The sequence below is a fragment of the Rhinopithecus bieti genome, unplaced genomic scaffold (genome assembly GCF_001698545.2).
Source record: "Rhinopithecus bieti isolate Rb0 unplaced genomic scaffold, ASM169854v2 scaffold_35856, whole genome shotgun sequence".
Taxonomy (NCBI): Eukaryota; Metazoa; Chordata; class Mammalia; order Primates; family Cercopithecidae; genus Rhinopithecus; species Rhinopithecus bieti.
In genome coordinates this window covers 1,823,655-1,837,819 of record NW_016815820.1, presented here as the reverse complement: position 1 = coordinate 1,837,819, position 14,165 = coordinate 1,823,655, and the positions used below count along the sequence as shown (strand labels likewise).

Here is a 14,165-nt window from a genome sequence, read left to right as displayed (position 1 = left end):
CCCTTCCTTCCTTCCTTCCTTCCTTCCCTCCCTCCCTCCCTCCGTCTCTCTCTTTCTCACTTTCTCTCTTTCTTCCTTCCTTTCTTTCTGGCAGAGTCTTGCTCTGTTGCCCAGGTTGGGAGTGCAATGGCATGATCTCGACTCACTGCAATCTCCACCTTCTGGTTTCAAGTGATTCTCATGCCTCAGCCTCCTGAGTAGCTGGGACTACAGGTGCATGCCACCATGGCTGGTTAATTCTTGTATTTTTAGTAGAGATGGGGTTTTACCATGTGGACCAGGCTGGTCTCAAACTTCTGGCCTCAAGTGATCCACCTGCCTCAGTCTCCCAAAGTGTTGGGATTAGAGGCGTGAGCCATCAAGCTCAACCCTGCCTGGGATTTCTTTCAGGAGGGGAGAGAATCTCATCTTCCAGGGCTGGTGGGTCTGGGCCTCTTAGCCCCAGTCTTGTCCAGGGTCTGAATCCCCTCGTGTTTTGAGTCAGGAGTCTCGGTTCCTGATGGGTGCCCCCAGTCCTCAGTTGCTGCCTTTGGACCATGGGCTCCCTGCCCTTTTCCTGATGACTGCCACTCAGAACCTGCCTTCTACCTGGCACTTGATGCCCACCTGGAGGGCTCAAGGGAACCATACTCAGATTATTCTTTAATCTGGCTGGGAATAAGGGGATAGAGCTGGGGCCTCTGAATCCACCTGTGGACCTAGTATTACCTCTCTGGATGTCCCCCCTGAGTCTATCTGTCCTTAAGGCAACCCCAACTCTTGGTGTTCCCCAGACACACTGTTTCCCTTCTCTGTGCTTGTGGATCCTTCTCTGCATTCCGCAGCCAAGAGATGCCTGGGCGTACGTGTGGAGGTGGGACATCCTCCAATGCCTTTGCCATCTTGCTGTCTGGCCTAACAGGGTTTCCATCCCAGGGCGGGGGTGGCCAACCATCAGCTATCCCAGAACCTCCAAATCTGCCTCTCTCGCTTCCTAGACTCCAGCCCAGGGCTCTTCTCCCAGGACCTAAATGATGGGAACCCTTTCCCTTCAGTCAAAGGATCTTCAGCGGGAGGTGGGGTGGAGGACATCAGGAGAGGGAAGTTCCAGAATCTCTGGAAGGGAAGGGAGGCAGGCAAGGAGATGGCTTTGAGAATCCTCCCTTTCACTTCCTCCCTCCCCTCCCTTTTCCCCTCCTTCCCTGTCTCCCCCTCCTCCACCTCCAGCTGTATTAACAGGCTGCCTTTACAAGCCCGCTTTATGGGATGGAGACCCCAGCGGACTTTCCCTCTATCCTTAAAACGTTTCCACAAGGAAACCTATTAAGCCCCTGCCTTCATTCTCTGCCAAAAAAGACCACATTTTTCACACCACCTAAAACCCTCTCCCAGGAGTTTTCTGCTAATTTTCTGTGTTTTGCCATGAGCAGGGTTCTCCTTTTCCCCTCCTGTGTGACTAGACTTACCCTCTGTCACATGCCAGCCAGCCAGGACCCTCTTGTTTGTATGTATCAGACATCCTGCCTTGGCTGTTTGTGTTTGGACGTTCTTTCTGCTGTCTGACCATATTCCTACCACCAAAGTTCACTGTTCTTATCGCTCCCAACCCCCATGGGGCCCAGTCTTTATAGGATCCCAACTACATGCCAAGACTTTATGGCTGAATTTCATTTATTCCTCACCACAACCCTGTGACTGCAGATATTGCTTCTTATTTTACAGAGAAAGAAAAGCTCAGAGAGGTTAAGTAAAACACCCGAAGTCACACAGCTAATAAGCGATGGAAGTAGATTTTGAATCCAGATCTGCCTGCTCCTAGGAAAAGGGATACAGGGTTCCTCTGTCAGAACTGACTTGAAACTGAAGTCTCCCTCCAGGCCCTTCTTCCTGGGTCTTTCCTTCTCTCCTCTACCCTTTTCTCTTTTCTTCTTCTTCTTTTTTCTTTCTTTTTTTAGACAGTGCCTCACTCTGTCACCCAGGCTGGAGTGCACTGGTGCAATCTTGGCTCACTGTAACCTCTGCCTCCCAAGCTCAAGCAATCCTCCCACCTCAGCTTCCCGAGTAGCTGGGATTACAGGCGTGCACCACCACACCCAGCTAATTTTTGTAGTTTTTGTAGAGATGGGGTTTTGCCATGTTGGCCAGGCTGGTCTTGAACTCCTGGCCTCAAGTGATCTGCCTGCCTTGGTCTCCCAAAGTACTGGGATTACAGGAGTAAGCCACTACACCCAGCCTTTGTCCCCAGTTCTGCCCCTTTCACTTCTCTCTGGCTTTTCCTTCTTTGCCTCCCTATCCCCCCACCACACCCCCCAAGCCAGTGACCCCTTGCTCCATCTTGTCTCTGACACCTTTGAATAATGTTAAGACCCCACCCCCCCCAACAGGCCTCAGTTTCCCCCAGTGGTGCTTTAGCCTTTCTGCTTCTGCTTCCACATTCTGAACAATCTGTCCTTCCCTAGTTCTCAGGTTCCTAAATCTATGTTCTTTCTGTCCTTGGAGCAAGGATAGGTCCTGCCAGATCCAGGTTGGCACAGAGTTCTCCACCCAAGGCTGGAAGGGGTGAAGAAGATCTGGCCCTGCTCCTTCCCCTCCCTGTACAAGGAGGCAAGGACTGGCATGGCCGGCCTCCTCCTTATTCTGGAGTGCACATCCACTAATTAAGAAAACATGAGTGAAGAATGAGCTTGGACATCTCCCTTGCATGCTGGCTGAAAGGGCAGAGGACGCATGTGCAGATCTCAAAAGGGTGATCATATACAGTTGTGCAGCTTGTGTACTGCTCAACAATATCCATCTGAGAGACTGAGTGTGGGCTAAGAGCCAGCTCTCTAGCTTCAGTGGCTCCTGCCTCACCTGAACCCTCTTGCCTGCTGGTCCATCCCCACCCTCAGGAGCCAAGCCCTTCAGCAGCGTGGGGGTAGCGCCACGGGTGGGAAATTCTGCTGTCTAACCCCGGTCACTCCCATTCAGGGTGCATCTGAGCCCACACCTGTGTGAAGAGGAACTGAAGGCAGATGAGGCAGGAGGCCCCCTAGGGGAAGGCCTACCTTGTCTGGACTGGGTTAGCAGCCCAGTTTTGGCCCGCGGGGATGGCTGGGTGGGAACTACGTTCAGATTATTCGTTAATCATGCTGGGAACACCCTACAGGCCTGGGAAGTCTCAAAGAGAATTTGCCAAGAAACTTACCGGCACCAGCTGGGTTATCCGGGAAAGCCTCCTGGCCGGCCAGTGCTTCTGGAGGCTGAAGGAAGTGGCTCTGGGCCTCCTTCCCCTTACCCAATTGGCTGCCACCAACTTTCACCAGGCTAGGGGTCAAAGTCCCTTGGAAGACGGTGGGAGTCGATGGGAAGGCGAGGCTGAAGGAGGAAGTCAGCTTCCTGGCAGGCAATGGGGGAGGGAGAGACTCCAGGCTCCTGCGTCCCGGGTGCCCAAAGAGCAGACGACTAAATCTGGTGTCCGCTGCGCTCAGGTGTGACGTTCTCCGACGTGGTGAGCGCGACCGAGCCGTGCAAGCCGTGCACCGAGTGCGTGGGGCTTCAGAGCATGTCGGCGCCGTGCGTGGAGGCCGACGACGCCGTGTGCCGCTGTGCCTACGGCTACTACCAGGACGAGACGACCGGGCGCTGCGAGGCGTGCCGCGTGTGCGAGGCGGGCTCGGGCCTCGTATTCTCGTGCCAGGACAAGCAGAACACCGTGTGTGAGGAGTGCCCCGACGGCACGTATTCAGATGAGGCCAACCACGTGGACCCGTGCCTGCCCTGCACCGTGTGCGAGGACACTGAGCGCCAGCTGCGCGAGTGCACACGCTGGGCCGACGCCGAGTGCGAGGGTGAGCGCTGTTCGGGAGCCGGCAGTAGTGGGTGCGGGGGTGGGCTGGGGGCATAAGGAAGGGCTCCCTCTGGAGGTCGACAAAGACCCCGCCTGGTCTGCTGGGGCAGCTTTGTGACCTTAAGGCAGCGTGCACGTTCCCTGAGCTTTAGTCCCTTCCTGGTAACCTGAGGGAGGAGGTCGTTGCCGATCCTGTCTCACCAAAGAACCCCTCTCACTGTTTCCTTCTTTTGGCTAAGTGTTTGGAAAGTGGGGGGTTCTCATTGTCCCAGGCCGCGGGTACTACATTGTAACTCATCCTCGGGGACTCATTTCTCTGTGACTGCCTGCTAGTGAACAGATGAACAGCAAGCAGCTCGAAGGTGGCCACTACCCCCAGGGCACAGCACAGAACAGGAGGGGTCTGATCCATGAGGCAGGCTTTCTGAACTGGAAGAATAGCTTGAGGACCCTCAGGAGCTGGGACCCTTTGACTCTGAGCCCTGGTCTAGGTCCATGGTGGGTTTTGGCTCTGGGACCTGAGATGGAACCCACCCTGTCCACTCCTGTCTCTGGGCCACAGTTTCCTCACTGGTCATATGGTTGTCAGGGTTGTTGCAGGTTAGGGAGCGCAGTGCGGCTGGCCCACTTCAGCTTGCCCTGTCTAGGGGAGGGGTCAACCGTGTTTTGCAGTTTAGTGAAGGATGAGGGGCGTGCAGGGAACACCAAGGAGGGGCTCTGTGGAAGAAGGAGGGGAGGGGCAGACCTGGGGCTCAAAAGCCCGAGGACAAGGGAGTGTATGCTCGTGGCTGTTAGTTCCAGGGGTGAATGGGAGCTGAGTGTGCCCTTAGCCAGGCACAGGCCCGAAGGAAATGGGGTGATTCCAGGGATGGGAGGAGGAAGCCCCATGGGAGCCAGGGCAGCGCTGTTTTGGTCTCTGGTTGGTGACATCTTTCTCAGGGGAGACGGGTGGGCTTTTCCACTTCAGGGAGAGGCTGTCAGTGCCTTTACATCCTGCTTATCATCCTGTGGCCATGCACACATCAAGCTATTTCCCTTTGAGACCTAACCTTCATCCTCAGGTTGCTTTTACCCTGAGCAGGCAATACAGCACCTCCTTCAGTGAGCCCCCAGTTTGATGGGAAAGATAGCCTTCGCCCAGTCTAATGAGAGAGACATGGTCCCAGCACTTAGTCCCCAGCTGAAGGAGAGACAGCCCTCACTTTAGAAATCCCCCATTCTGATGGAGGCAGCAGAGCTTCTACCTCAGTCAGCACCCAGATCTCCTGCCCCTGGGGACCCTCCAGTCTGATAGGGGCTTCAACATCCCACACCTGCCTTCCAAGTCCTGTGATCTTTGGCTCTAGGAGCTCAGGATGGGGAGGGCTGTTGGGCTAAGGCCAGGCTGAACTCAAAGCTGCCTGCCTTGGAGAAGGAATGAGGAGTAGGAGTAGGATGTGGTGGTTCTGGTGGCAATTGCCCTGGGCCAGGAGACAGGCAAGTGGCATCAGGCACCAGGCAGAGCGCAGGGAGGGTTTCAGCAGCCAGGCATCGGGGAAGCGGGCAGCACATTTCTGTGGACAAGTCCAGACCAGCCAGGTGGGGGCGGGGTTGGGGGGACTTAGGGGCGCTGCTAGAGCAAAGAAAGGTGGTGGCTGCGGGAGGAGCAGGCTTTGTGTTTTGGGGCATTCACAGATTCCTCTCAGATCCCAGCCCACTTTCCCAGCCACCTCGAAGGAGGAGGGTGCTCCTGAGGGAATGTGTTCATCCTGGACCTTGTTACCCTTTCAGCTTCAGGCTCTGAAGGGTTAAATGTCAGCTCTGGACCGAGGGACCATTTCAGGAAATGGAATTTGATTCTTGGTTTGGGTGCCCCCTCCCCTCCAGCTTACCATACTTTCCCCCGCATATAAGTTTCAGGTGTCAACATGGTGACTCACCCACCCTTAGGGCAGAAGGGCTCCCCACTGCCCCAGTGAAATTCTGGGTTTTGAGTAGGGGTAACCTTGTCCCTCCATCCAGCCCGGAAATGGCTGTCAGGACCTGCCAAGGGCTTAGTACGGGGGAATGCTAGTGGACATGGCCACATCTGGATCTCATCCTCCTGCCCTCATCAGAGGGGTTTGGAGAGATGGGGGCAGCTCCCCGAGAGTCAGCGCTGTCTCTGGTCTGGCCATGCCTTGCTACCCTCCCAGCCCTCCCCTACCGTGCTCTGATCTCGGTGATGCTCTCATTCACGGGCACCCAGACATGCACACTCTTTCAGCCTCTCTGGCTTGGGGTCAGTCTGAGCTGAGCTGTGTCTCCAGCCTCTGGACTTGGGCTGCCCCCCAGCTTGCCCAGTCCCCTGGTAGAGCAAGAGAAGACTCTCCCCAGTCCAACGCTCCACCTGGGGCTGCCAGAAGACAGGGCTCCGTCTCCTTCACTCTCTCTGGCCCCTCCCAGGACTGAGACGGGAAAGGGTGGGATGGGTGACAGATGGCAGCCCCTCACCACTGGCAGCCAGGTAGATTCTAGATTCACATCTGGGGGCTTTGCCACTCAGAAGGTGCTGAAAACGGGCCTTTGAAGCATTTTCATCTTGAGTGTAAGAGGCCAGAAGAGGGTGGCAGCTTCCACTCGTGCTTGGGAGTCCAGACCCCAAAACCACAGCCCTGTCGGTGCAACCCGTGTGGCCCCTTCACTTCTGACCACATTCCCTGTCCAGAGAGAGAAGTGCCTCTGCTGCCTCCCTGCCCCTGCCCCTGCCCTGTCACCATCTCAGGCCGCCTGCCCCCTTCTCCCACACTGCTAGGTGGGCCAGCCCCTCCCACCACAGCGGATGTCATGTCTGGGGGGCCGACACCAGGGATGGTACTAGGGGAAAGTGACAAGGCCCCAGAGACTCAGAGGGAGGAATCGAGGAACCAGAGTGGGCAGAGCTGGGAGCAAAGTACCCTCCCCTTCACCCCCTTGGCATGTCCTGTCTGCTTTCCCTCCCTGCCCCAGGTGTGGGAAGCGAGGAGGGACGGGGTAGGCAACTTTGCCCAGACAAGTATCCCCAGGCCGTCCAGAGCCCACAACCGCTAGCACTGCCCCTAGCTGTATGGCAGAATGGAAAATCCCACCCACTGGTGCCAGGAAGGGCTGGGTCCCCTGCCAGGGAGGCTGGCAATGTCCAGCTAGCATGAGAGGGTCTCGGTGGGTGGCAAGTCACAGTCTCCCCCGGGGCTGAGGCATTGAGCTCTCATGGGCCTCCTCTCCACTGGCTCTCTGCTTCCTGACCAAGGAGGGCTGGGGCTACCTGACGCTGTCGTCTCTGGGTGGCAGGATCAGGCTAGGTGGGAGCCAGACAAGGCAGGAAACAGAGGCTGGCCACTGTCCAAGGGCTGGCTGGAGGGAGGCAATCCAGCTGCTCCCGCACCCCTCCTCTCCACCCAAGCCTAGAGCCTAGGACATGAGGTCAAAAAGTCAGGGAATGCTCTTAAGGAGGTGGTGTGGGGAAAGCACCTCTCTGACCAGACCTGTGTACACTCTTCTTTCCTTACGACGGGGGTGACTGGGGTCATCTAGGACAAGCTGGGGCCAGAGAGACATTTCCCAGAGTGATTCCAGCTCAAGGCCTCCCTGTGGTCAGGCTTTGTGTGTTTGCTCCCAGACAGGCCTCTCTAGGTACCCAGGGAGGTGGAATAGAATTCCAGGACCATAGCCCCAGATGGAAGGGAGCTTAGAGACCGTCTCTCTTAATAGCCCCATTAGATAGGTTCTGAGAGAAAAAGGGGCTGGGCCAGAGTCACCCAGCAAGTCAGTGGCAAAGCTGAAGCAGATGCAGCTCTGTGGGCCCATAGGCCTTGCTCTTTAGCGTCATGACATCATGCACACAATCCCAGCCCCCACACTGTGCATAACAGCTGGGCACAAGAGCACCCGAAGCCAGGGTGGGGACACAGGAAGAACACTGCAGTGGGTTACAGCTAAAAGGGAGGGGCAGGGGAAGTGGGTCCTCACTCCTGTGGCCTTTTCTCCCAGAGATCCCTGGCCGTTGGATTACAAGGTCCACACCCCCCGAGGGCTCTGACAGCACAGCCCCCATCACCCAGGAGCCTGAGGCACCTCCAGAACAAGACCTCATAGCCAGCACGGTGGCAGATGTGGTGACCACAGTGATGGGCAGCTCCCAGCCCGTGGTAACCCGAGGCACCACCGACAACCTCATCCCCGTCTATTGCTCCATCCTGGCTGCTGTGGTTGTGGGCCTTGTGGCCTACATAGCCTTCAAGAGGTAAGAGAGGGTACAGTGGCAACAGAGAGGGGAGATGTTTGCCCTCAAGGAAGACTTTACTGTGACCTTGACCTGAAAACACACACACTCTTTTAACTCAACCCCAAACCAAGCTCATCCTCACTCATCATCTGCTGCCCCACTCCAGGGTGCAGCAGGTCAGCAGGAGGTGAGGGGAGAGGATCCACCCTGTCCTGTCCTGTCCTCTCCTGCCCTGTCCTGGCTCCAGCCCCTCCCACTCCCATGCCGTATCACTCCCTGATTCCCCAGCCCCCAACTGCTTGTGTCTTCATCCCTCAGCCTCCTTCACCCCACAGTCACCTGCGTGTGCATACGTCTCTTCCCCTTCCCTTGTCACACTGGGAATGCTGTGGCACCCACATCCAGGAATCCAGGATGTACAGGAACTCCCAGAAGGCATTTTAAAGCTTTAAATGCATTTTCCATTCTTTCTAAAAAAAAAAAAAAAAAAAAAAAATCATCAAGGTAACACATGCATGTTTAGGAAAATGCAAACAAGGCCAATATCTTTCAAAGCAAAAGTAAAAGCCCCCTTTTATCTCCCCAAATCCTACTCCTCTCCTCCTTATTGGAATCTGTTTGAAATGGATCCTTCCCAACTATTTTCTGTGTGTGTTTTTTATAAACATGTATATAAACCTTTTATAATTACATGTAAACATGTAGGGCTTTTTAGGCATCAGTGAGATCACATTGTACATATTCTGTAGCTTACTTTTTTCACTCAATCTCCCTCAGGAGACCTTTCCTCAGGAATGTAGATTAGCTGATCATTTGTAACCACTCATTCAATAGTATGGATGGATGGTAATTTATTTAGCCAGTCCCCTATTGATGGACATTTGTTTTTTTTTCCAGGTTTTTGTTATTGCTTATAATTGCAGAGGAAATCCTTGTATGTATCACTGCCCACATGTGGGAGTATTTTAGAAGGGTAGATTGGGAGAAGAGGAGTTCCTGAGCAGTCACTTATTGCTGCACTGCTCATTCCAGGAACATTTACTGAACACTTACAGAGGGCCCCTCATGGAGCTTTCAGGGTAGGTGGGGGGCAGATGTGCAAAGAGGAGCCTTGGATGCTGGGGTGGCGGTTACAGTTGGGCACCCGCCATGCCCCTGGCCCTCGCACGGCAGAGCACAGATACCTCAGCTGCATCTGCCACTACGGCCGCCCGCCCCCTGAGACCTGGCCTGTCCTCTGGCTCCAGGTGGAACAGCTGCAAGCAGAACAAGCAAGGAGCCAACAGCCGGCCAGTGAACCAGACGCCCCCACCAGAGGGAGAAAAACTCCATAGCGACAGTGGCATCTCCGTGGACAGCCAGAGCCTGCATGACCAGCAGCCCCACACGCAGACGGCCTCGGGCCAGGGTGAGCAGGGGCCCCGCTGAGGAGCTGAGTCTGAGGAGCTGAGTCGGAGCTGAGGCTGAGGAAACAGAAGCGATTAAGATTAGACTCCAGGAAGGACTGTGGGAGGGGGAGGCAGGGCTGGCTCAGCAGTGCCCCTGTAGATGGATGGAGAGGCTGGCTGAGGGGAATGGGAGGGAGAGGTCCTCTCCAGGGAAGGACTTGGGAAATGGAGGCTTTTACAAGTTGGAGCATCCAGACTCATCAAGCTAATTGTCCCCCCTGGGGGCTAATTACTGCCCAAAGTAGCTGCAATTAGCCTCCTGCCCTGGACTTCTGGGGAACAAGTAGTTAAGTGTGTACCCTAATTAGTGGCCCATAGCCCAGCTCCAGGACACTTGCTGTAGATGTCTGGAACTGAGAAGCCCTGTCTCCTCCTTTGCCATGATTAATTGCTGGGGGGGAAGAGAGGAGAGATGGGGGTAGGGATTGGGCTGGAGTGACAGGAGGAAGGGACAACGAGTCCCCCCAAGTGCCTTCACTTCCTGGTGTCCCACCCAGGACCTCGGCTTGGCCCTAGGCCTCTCGATGGGGAGGAGCACTGCCACCGCCCTCCTTGGGTCTTACCCCAGTGCCCACTGTTGGGGAAAGGAGTGCGGGGTAGGACCTGACTCTCCTCTGGGTTCTCTGCAGCCCTCAAGGGTGATGGAGGCCTCTACAGCAGCCTGCCCCCAGCCAAGCGGGAAGAGGTGGAGAAGCTTCTCAACGGGTCTGCGGGGGACACCTGGCGGCACCTGGCGGGCGAGCTGGGCTACCAGCCCGAGCACATAGACTCCTTTACCCACGAGGCCTGCCCCGTTCGCGCCCTGCTTGCAAGCTGGGCCACCCAGGACAGCGCCACACTGGACGCCCTCCTGGCTGCCCTGCGCCGCATCCAGCGAGCTGACCTCGTGGAGAGTCTGTGCAGTGAGTCCACTGCCACATCCCCGGTGTGAGCCCAACCAGGGAGCCCCCGCCCCGCCCCACATTCCGACGACCGATGCTCCAGCCAACCCCTGTGGAGCCCGCACCCCCACCCTTTGTGGGGGGCCCGCCTGGCAGAACTGAGCTCCTCTGGGCAGGACCTCGGAGTCCAGGCCCCAAAACCACAGCCCTGTCGGTGCAGCCCGTGTGGCCCCTTCACTTCCGACCACACTCCCTGTCCAGAGAGAGAAGTGCCCCTGCTGCCTCCCCCACCATGCGCCTGCCCCGTCACCATCTCAGGCCACCTGCCCCTTCTCCCACACTGCTAGGCGGGCCAGCCCTCCCACCACAGCAGGTGTCCTATCTGGGGGCCGACACCAGGGATGGTACTAGGGGGAAGCGACAAGGCCCCAGAGACTCAGAGGGAGGAATCGAGGAACCAGAGCCATGGACTCTACACTGTGAACTTGGGGAAAAAGAGTAGCATCCCAGTGGCCTCAACCCTCCCTCAGCCCCTCTCGCCCCCCACCCCAGCCTAAGATGAAGAGGATCCAGAGGCCTGTCAGAGCTGGGAGGGGGTTTTGAAGCTCAGCCCACTCCCCTCATTTTGCATATATGTCAGTGAGGCCCAGAGAGAGGCCGTGACTCGCCCAAAGCCGCACAGCAATGGGGAGGCCAAGTGCAGGCCGGCACCGTCTTCTCTAAATGAGGGGCCTCAGGTTTGCCTGAGGGCGAGGGGAGGGTGGCAGGTGACCTTCTGAGAATTGGCTTGAAGCCATGTCAGCTTTGCCTTCCACTGTCTCCAGACTCCCACCCCTTCCCCACTGCCTGCCCACCCGTGGAGATGGGATGCTTGCCCAGGGCCTGGTCCATGATGGAGTCAGGTTTGGGGTTTGTGGAAAGGGTGCTGCTTCCCTCTGCCTGTCCCTGTCAAGCATGCCTGTGTGACAACTGTGGCATGGCTCCAGTCTGCTGCCCTCCATCCCGGCAGGCACAGACCCGGAGCTAACACTGGCCCCTAGAATCAGCCTAGGGGTCAGGGACCAAGAACCCCTCACCTTGCAACACACAGACGCATGCACATACGCACGCGCACACACACAAACACACAGGAGGAGAAATCTCACTTTTCTCCGTGAGTTCTTTCTCCTGGGCTGAGACCGGATCCTGCCCAGGGCAGCTGCCAGAGAAGCATCGGAGGGAATTGAGGTCTGCTCGGCCGTCTTCACTCGCCCCCGGGTTTGGCGGGCCAAGGGCTGCCGAGGCTGGAGCTGGCGTCTGTCTTCAAGGGCTTACACGTGGAGGAATGCTCCCCCATCCTCCCCTTCCCTGCAAGTATGGGGTTGGCTGGGCCCACAAGGTTGTGATAAAGAAAAGCGGGCCAGTGTGGGAATGCGGCAAGAAGGAACGACTGTGACCCGTGGGGATTTCTCCCAGCTCTAGACAACCTTGCAAAGGACTGTTTTTTCCTGAGCTTGGCCAGAAGGGGGCCATGAGGCCTCAGTGGACTTTCAGCCCCCTCCCTGGCCTGTTCTGTTTTGCCTGATGTTGGAATGAGTGTGGCTCTCCTCTATTTAGCATGACAAGCCCCAGGCAGGCTGTGCGCTGACAGCCACCCCTCCCCAGCCCAGGGTTCCCCCAGCCCTGTGGAAGGGACTAGGAGCATTGTAGTAAATGGCAATTCTTTGACCTCAATCTGTGATGAGGGGAGGAAACTCACCTGCTGACCCCTCACCTGGGCACCTGGGGAGTGGGACAGAGTCTGAGTGTATTTATTTTCCTCCCCAGCAGGTGGGGAGGGGCTTTGGGGGCTTGCAAGTATGTTTTAGCATGTGTTTGGTTCTGGGGCCCCTTTTTTCTCCCCTTGGGCTGAGATGGAACCCTTTTGGCCCCCCAACTGGGGGCCACGAGCTCCAGACCCCCAGCATCCCTCCTGTCACCTCCCCTCCTTGCCTCCTGTGTAATCATTTCTTGGGTCCTCCTGAAACACATAAAACATAAGTGATGAATATTAAATAGCAAAGAAAGAAAAATAGTACAAAGAGATTTTCTGGAAATACACATGGTTTGAATTGTTTGGGTGTGTGGCAGGGACCCAAGTATAATTTCCAATTCGGTCAATTCCTGCCCTCTTTTACCCCACACCAAAAGGGGAAGTTTTAACAGAAATCCAGTAAGTTCCCATGTGTCACTATGGGGTGGGGTGGGTTGGGGAAGGAGAAGGGGCTCTTTGCTCCCAGATCTTGGAGAGGGAAAGTGAAAATGGCCATGCAGGAAGCTGGCCAGATGTGAACTTGACCAGATGTCAGAAGTGAAACTGACTACGGGTGAGTCAGAGGCTTGCCAGGAGGGCCAGGTCACAACCCCACAGCTCCCAGCCACCCACATGGCTTGGGAGACACACACACACATACACACCACAGAGAGAGAGAGAGAGAGAGAGAGGGAGAGAGGGAGAGAGGGAGAGAGGGAGAGAGGGAGAGAGGAAGAGAGGGAGAGAGGAGGGAGAGAGGGAGGAGAGATCTGGCTCCAGATGGCCTGGCAGGAGGCATTAGGCAGGCCTGGCCTGGAGTTAGGCAGGCAGGTCCCTCCCTTGTAGCTCTCATGGGCAGGTCCTAACCCAGGCTCCTGACAGCCTGGCTTCGAGCCCCGCCTGGCCCAGGCCTGGGAGCTCCCAGGGCTGCAGGGCTCCTGGCCCCAGGCCTGTGCCTATCTCTGAGGCTCAGCCTCAGCCCCTGCTGGTTGTTTGGCCAAGTCCAAGACTGGCTTGTGGTCACTGAGGAAGACAAAGGGAGGCTTGCTCTTCCAGTAAAAACAGCAAACAAGTCTGCCTGACCTCCAGATTCAGGGAGAAGGGCCAGCCAGGCCCAGTCAGAGTCAGACAAGGTTGGAGGGGAGGTTCACTGTCTTCCATTCCCCTCCTGCGCCACCAGACTGTGAGGGGTGTAAGGAATATGGAAGGTGTTGCGGGAGAGATTCAGAGTAGGTAAGAGAAATAATCCTGGTACTTGGAAAATCAGTGTGATGGGAAAGACAATCTCTGTCTTGAGCGAGGTTCCCATCTGATGAAGGAGACAGTCCCAGAATTGAGGATATTCTAATCTGATGAAGGAGGCACACCTCCTGTCCTAAGGGTGCCCCCATGCTGATGGGGAAATATACTCTTTGACCTAAGAGTGGCTTTCCACTCTGCCCAGTCTCTTGTCTGGTAGGGGAAAACCAGATGCTGTCCTGTGAAATAAGGAGAACTCAAATCCCTGCCTTCACCAGCCTTACATTCTTGAGCGAGCTAGAGCAGATAGGCCCTATATCATGTGTACTGCTATAACAGTGGGGGGATCCTAAGCAAGACCCACCCCTACCAGGGGTCAGGGAAGGTTTGCCAGATAAGGTATATGGAAGCTGAGTCTTTAAGGATGAGTGGAGTTGGCCGGGCGCAGTGGCTCATGCCTGTAATCCCAGCACTTTGGGAGGCCGAGGAGGGCGGATCACGAGGTCAGGAGATCGAGACCATCCTGGCTAACATGGTAAAACCCTGTCTCTACTAAAAATACAAAAAATTAGCCAGGCATGGTGGTGGGCGCCTGTAGTCCCAGCTACTCGGGAGGCTGAGGCAGGAGAATGACATGAACCTGGGAGGCAGAGCTTGCAGTGAGCCAAGATCGCGCCACTGCACTCCAGCCTGGGAGACAGGGCCAGTCTCTGTCTTAAAAAAAAAAGATGAGTGGAGTTAACAGGACGGGTCAGGGGGAGAGTGCTTCTGGCAGAAGAACCGGCTCAGCAAAGGT

The 14,165-nt window shown here is 56.2% G+C and overlaps 1 protein-coding gene across 1 annotated transcript in view; it reads left to right on the top strand.

Moving 5' to 3' along the window:
• Nucleotides 1–12,412, top strand: part of NGFR (nerve growth factor receptor) — a 23,074-nt gene extending 10,662 nt beyond the window's left edge. The window contains exons 3-6 of the mRNA XM_017854041.1: nucleotides 3,450–3,809; nucleotides 7,796–8,048; nucleotides 9,278–9,438; nucleotides 10,108–12,412. Coding sequence (XP_017709530.1) covers nucleotides 3,450–3,809; nucleotides 7,796–8,048; nucleotides 9,278–9,438; nucleotides 10,108–10,409 — 1,076 coding nt within the window. The 3' untranslated portion in view covers nucleotides 10,410–12,412. The remainder of the gene's footprint in view (nucleotides 1–3,449; nucleotides 3,810–7,795; nucleotides 8,049–9,277; nucleotides 9,439–10,107) is intronic.
• Nucleotides 12,413–14,165: the final 1,753 nt, after the last annotated feature.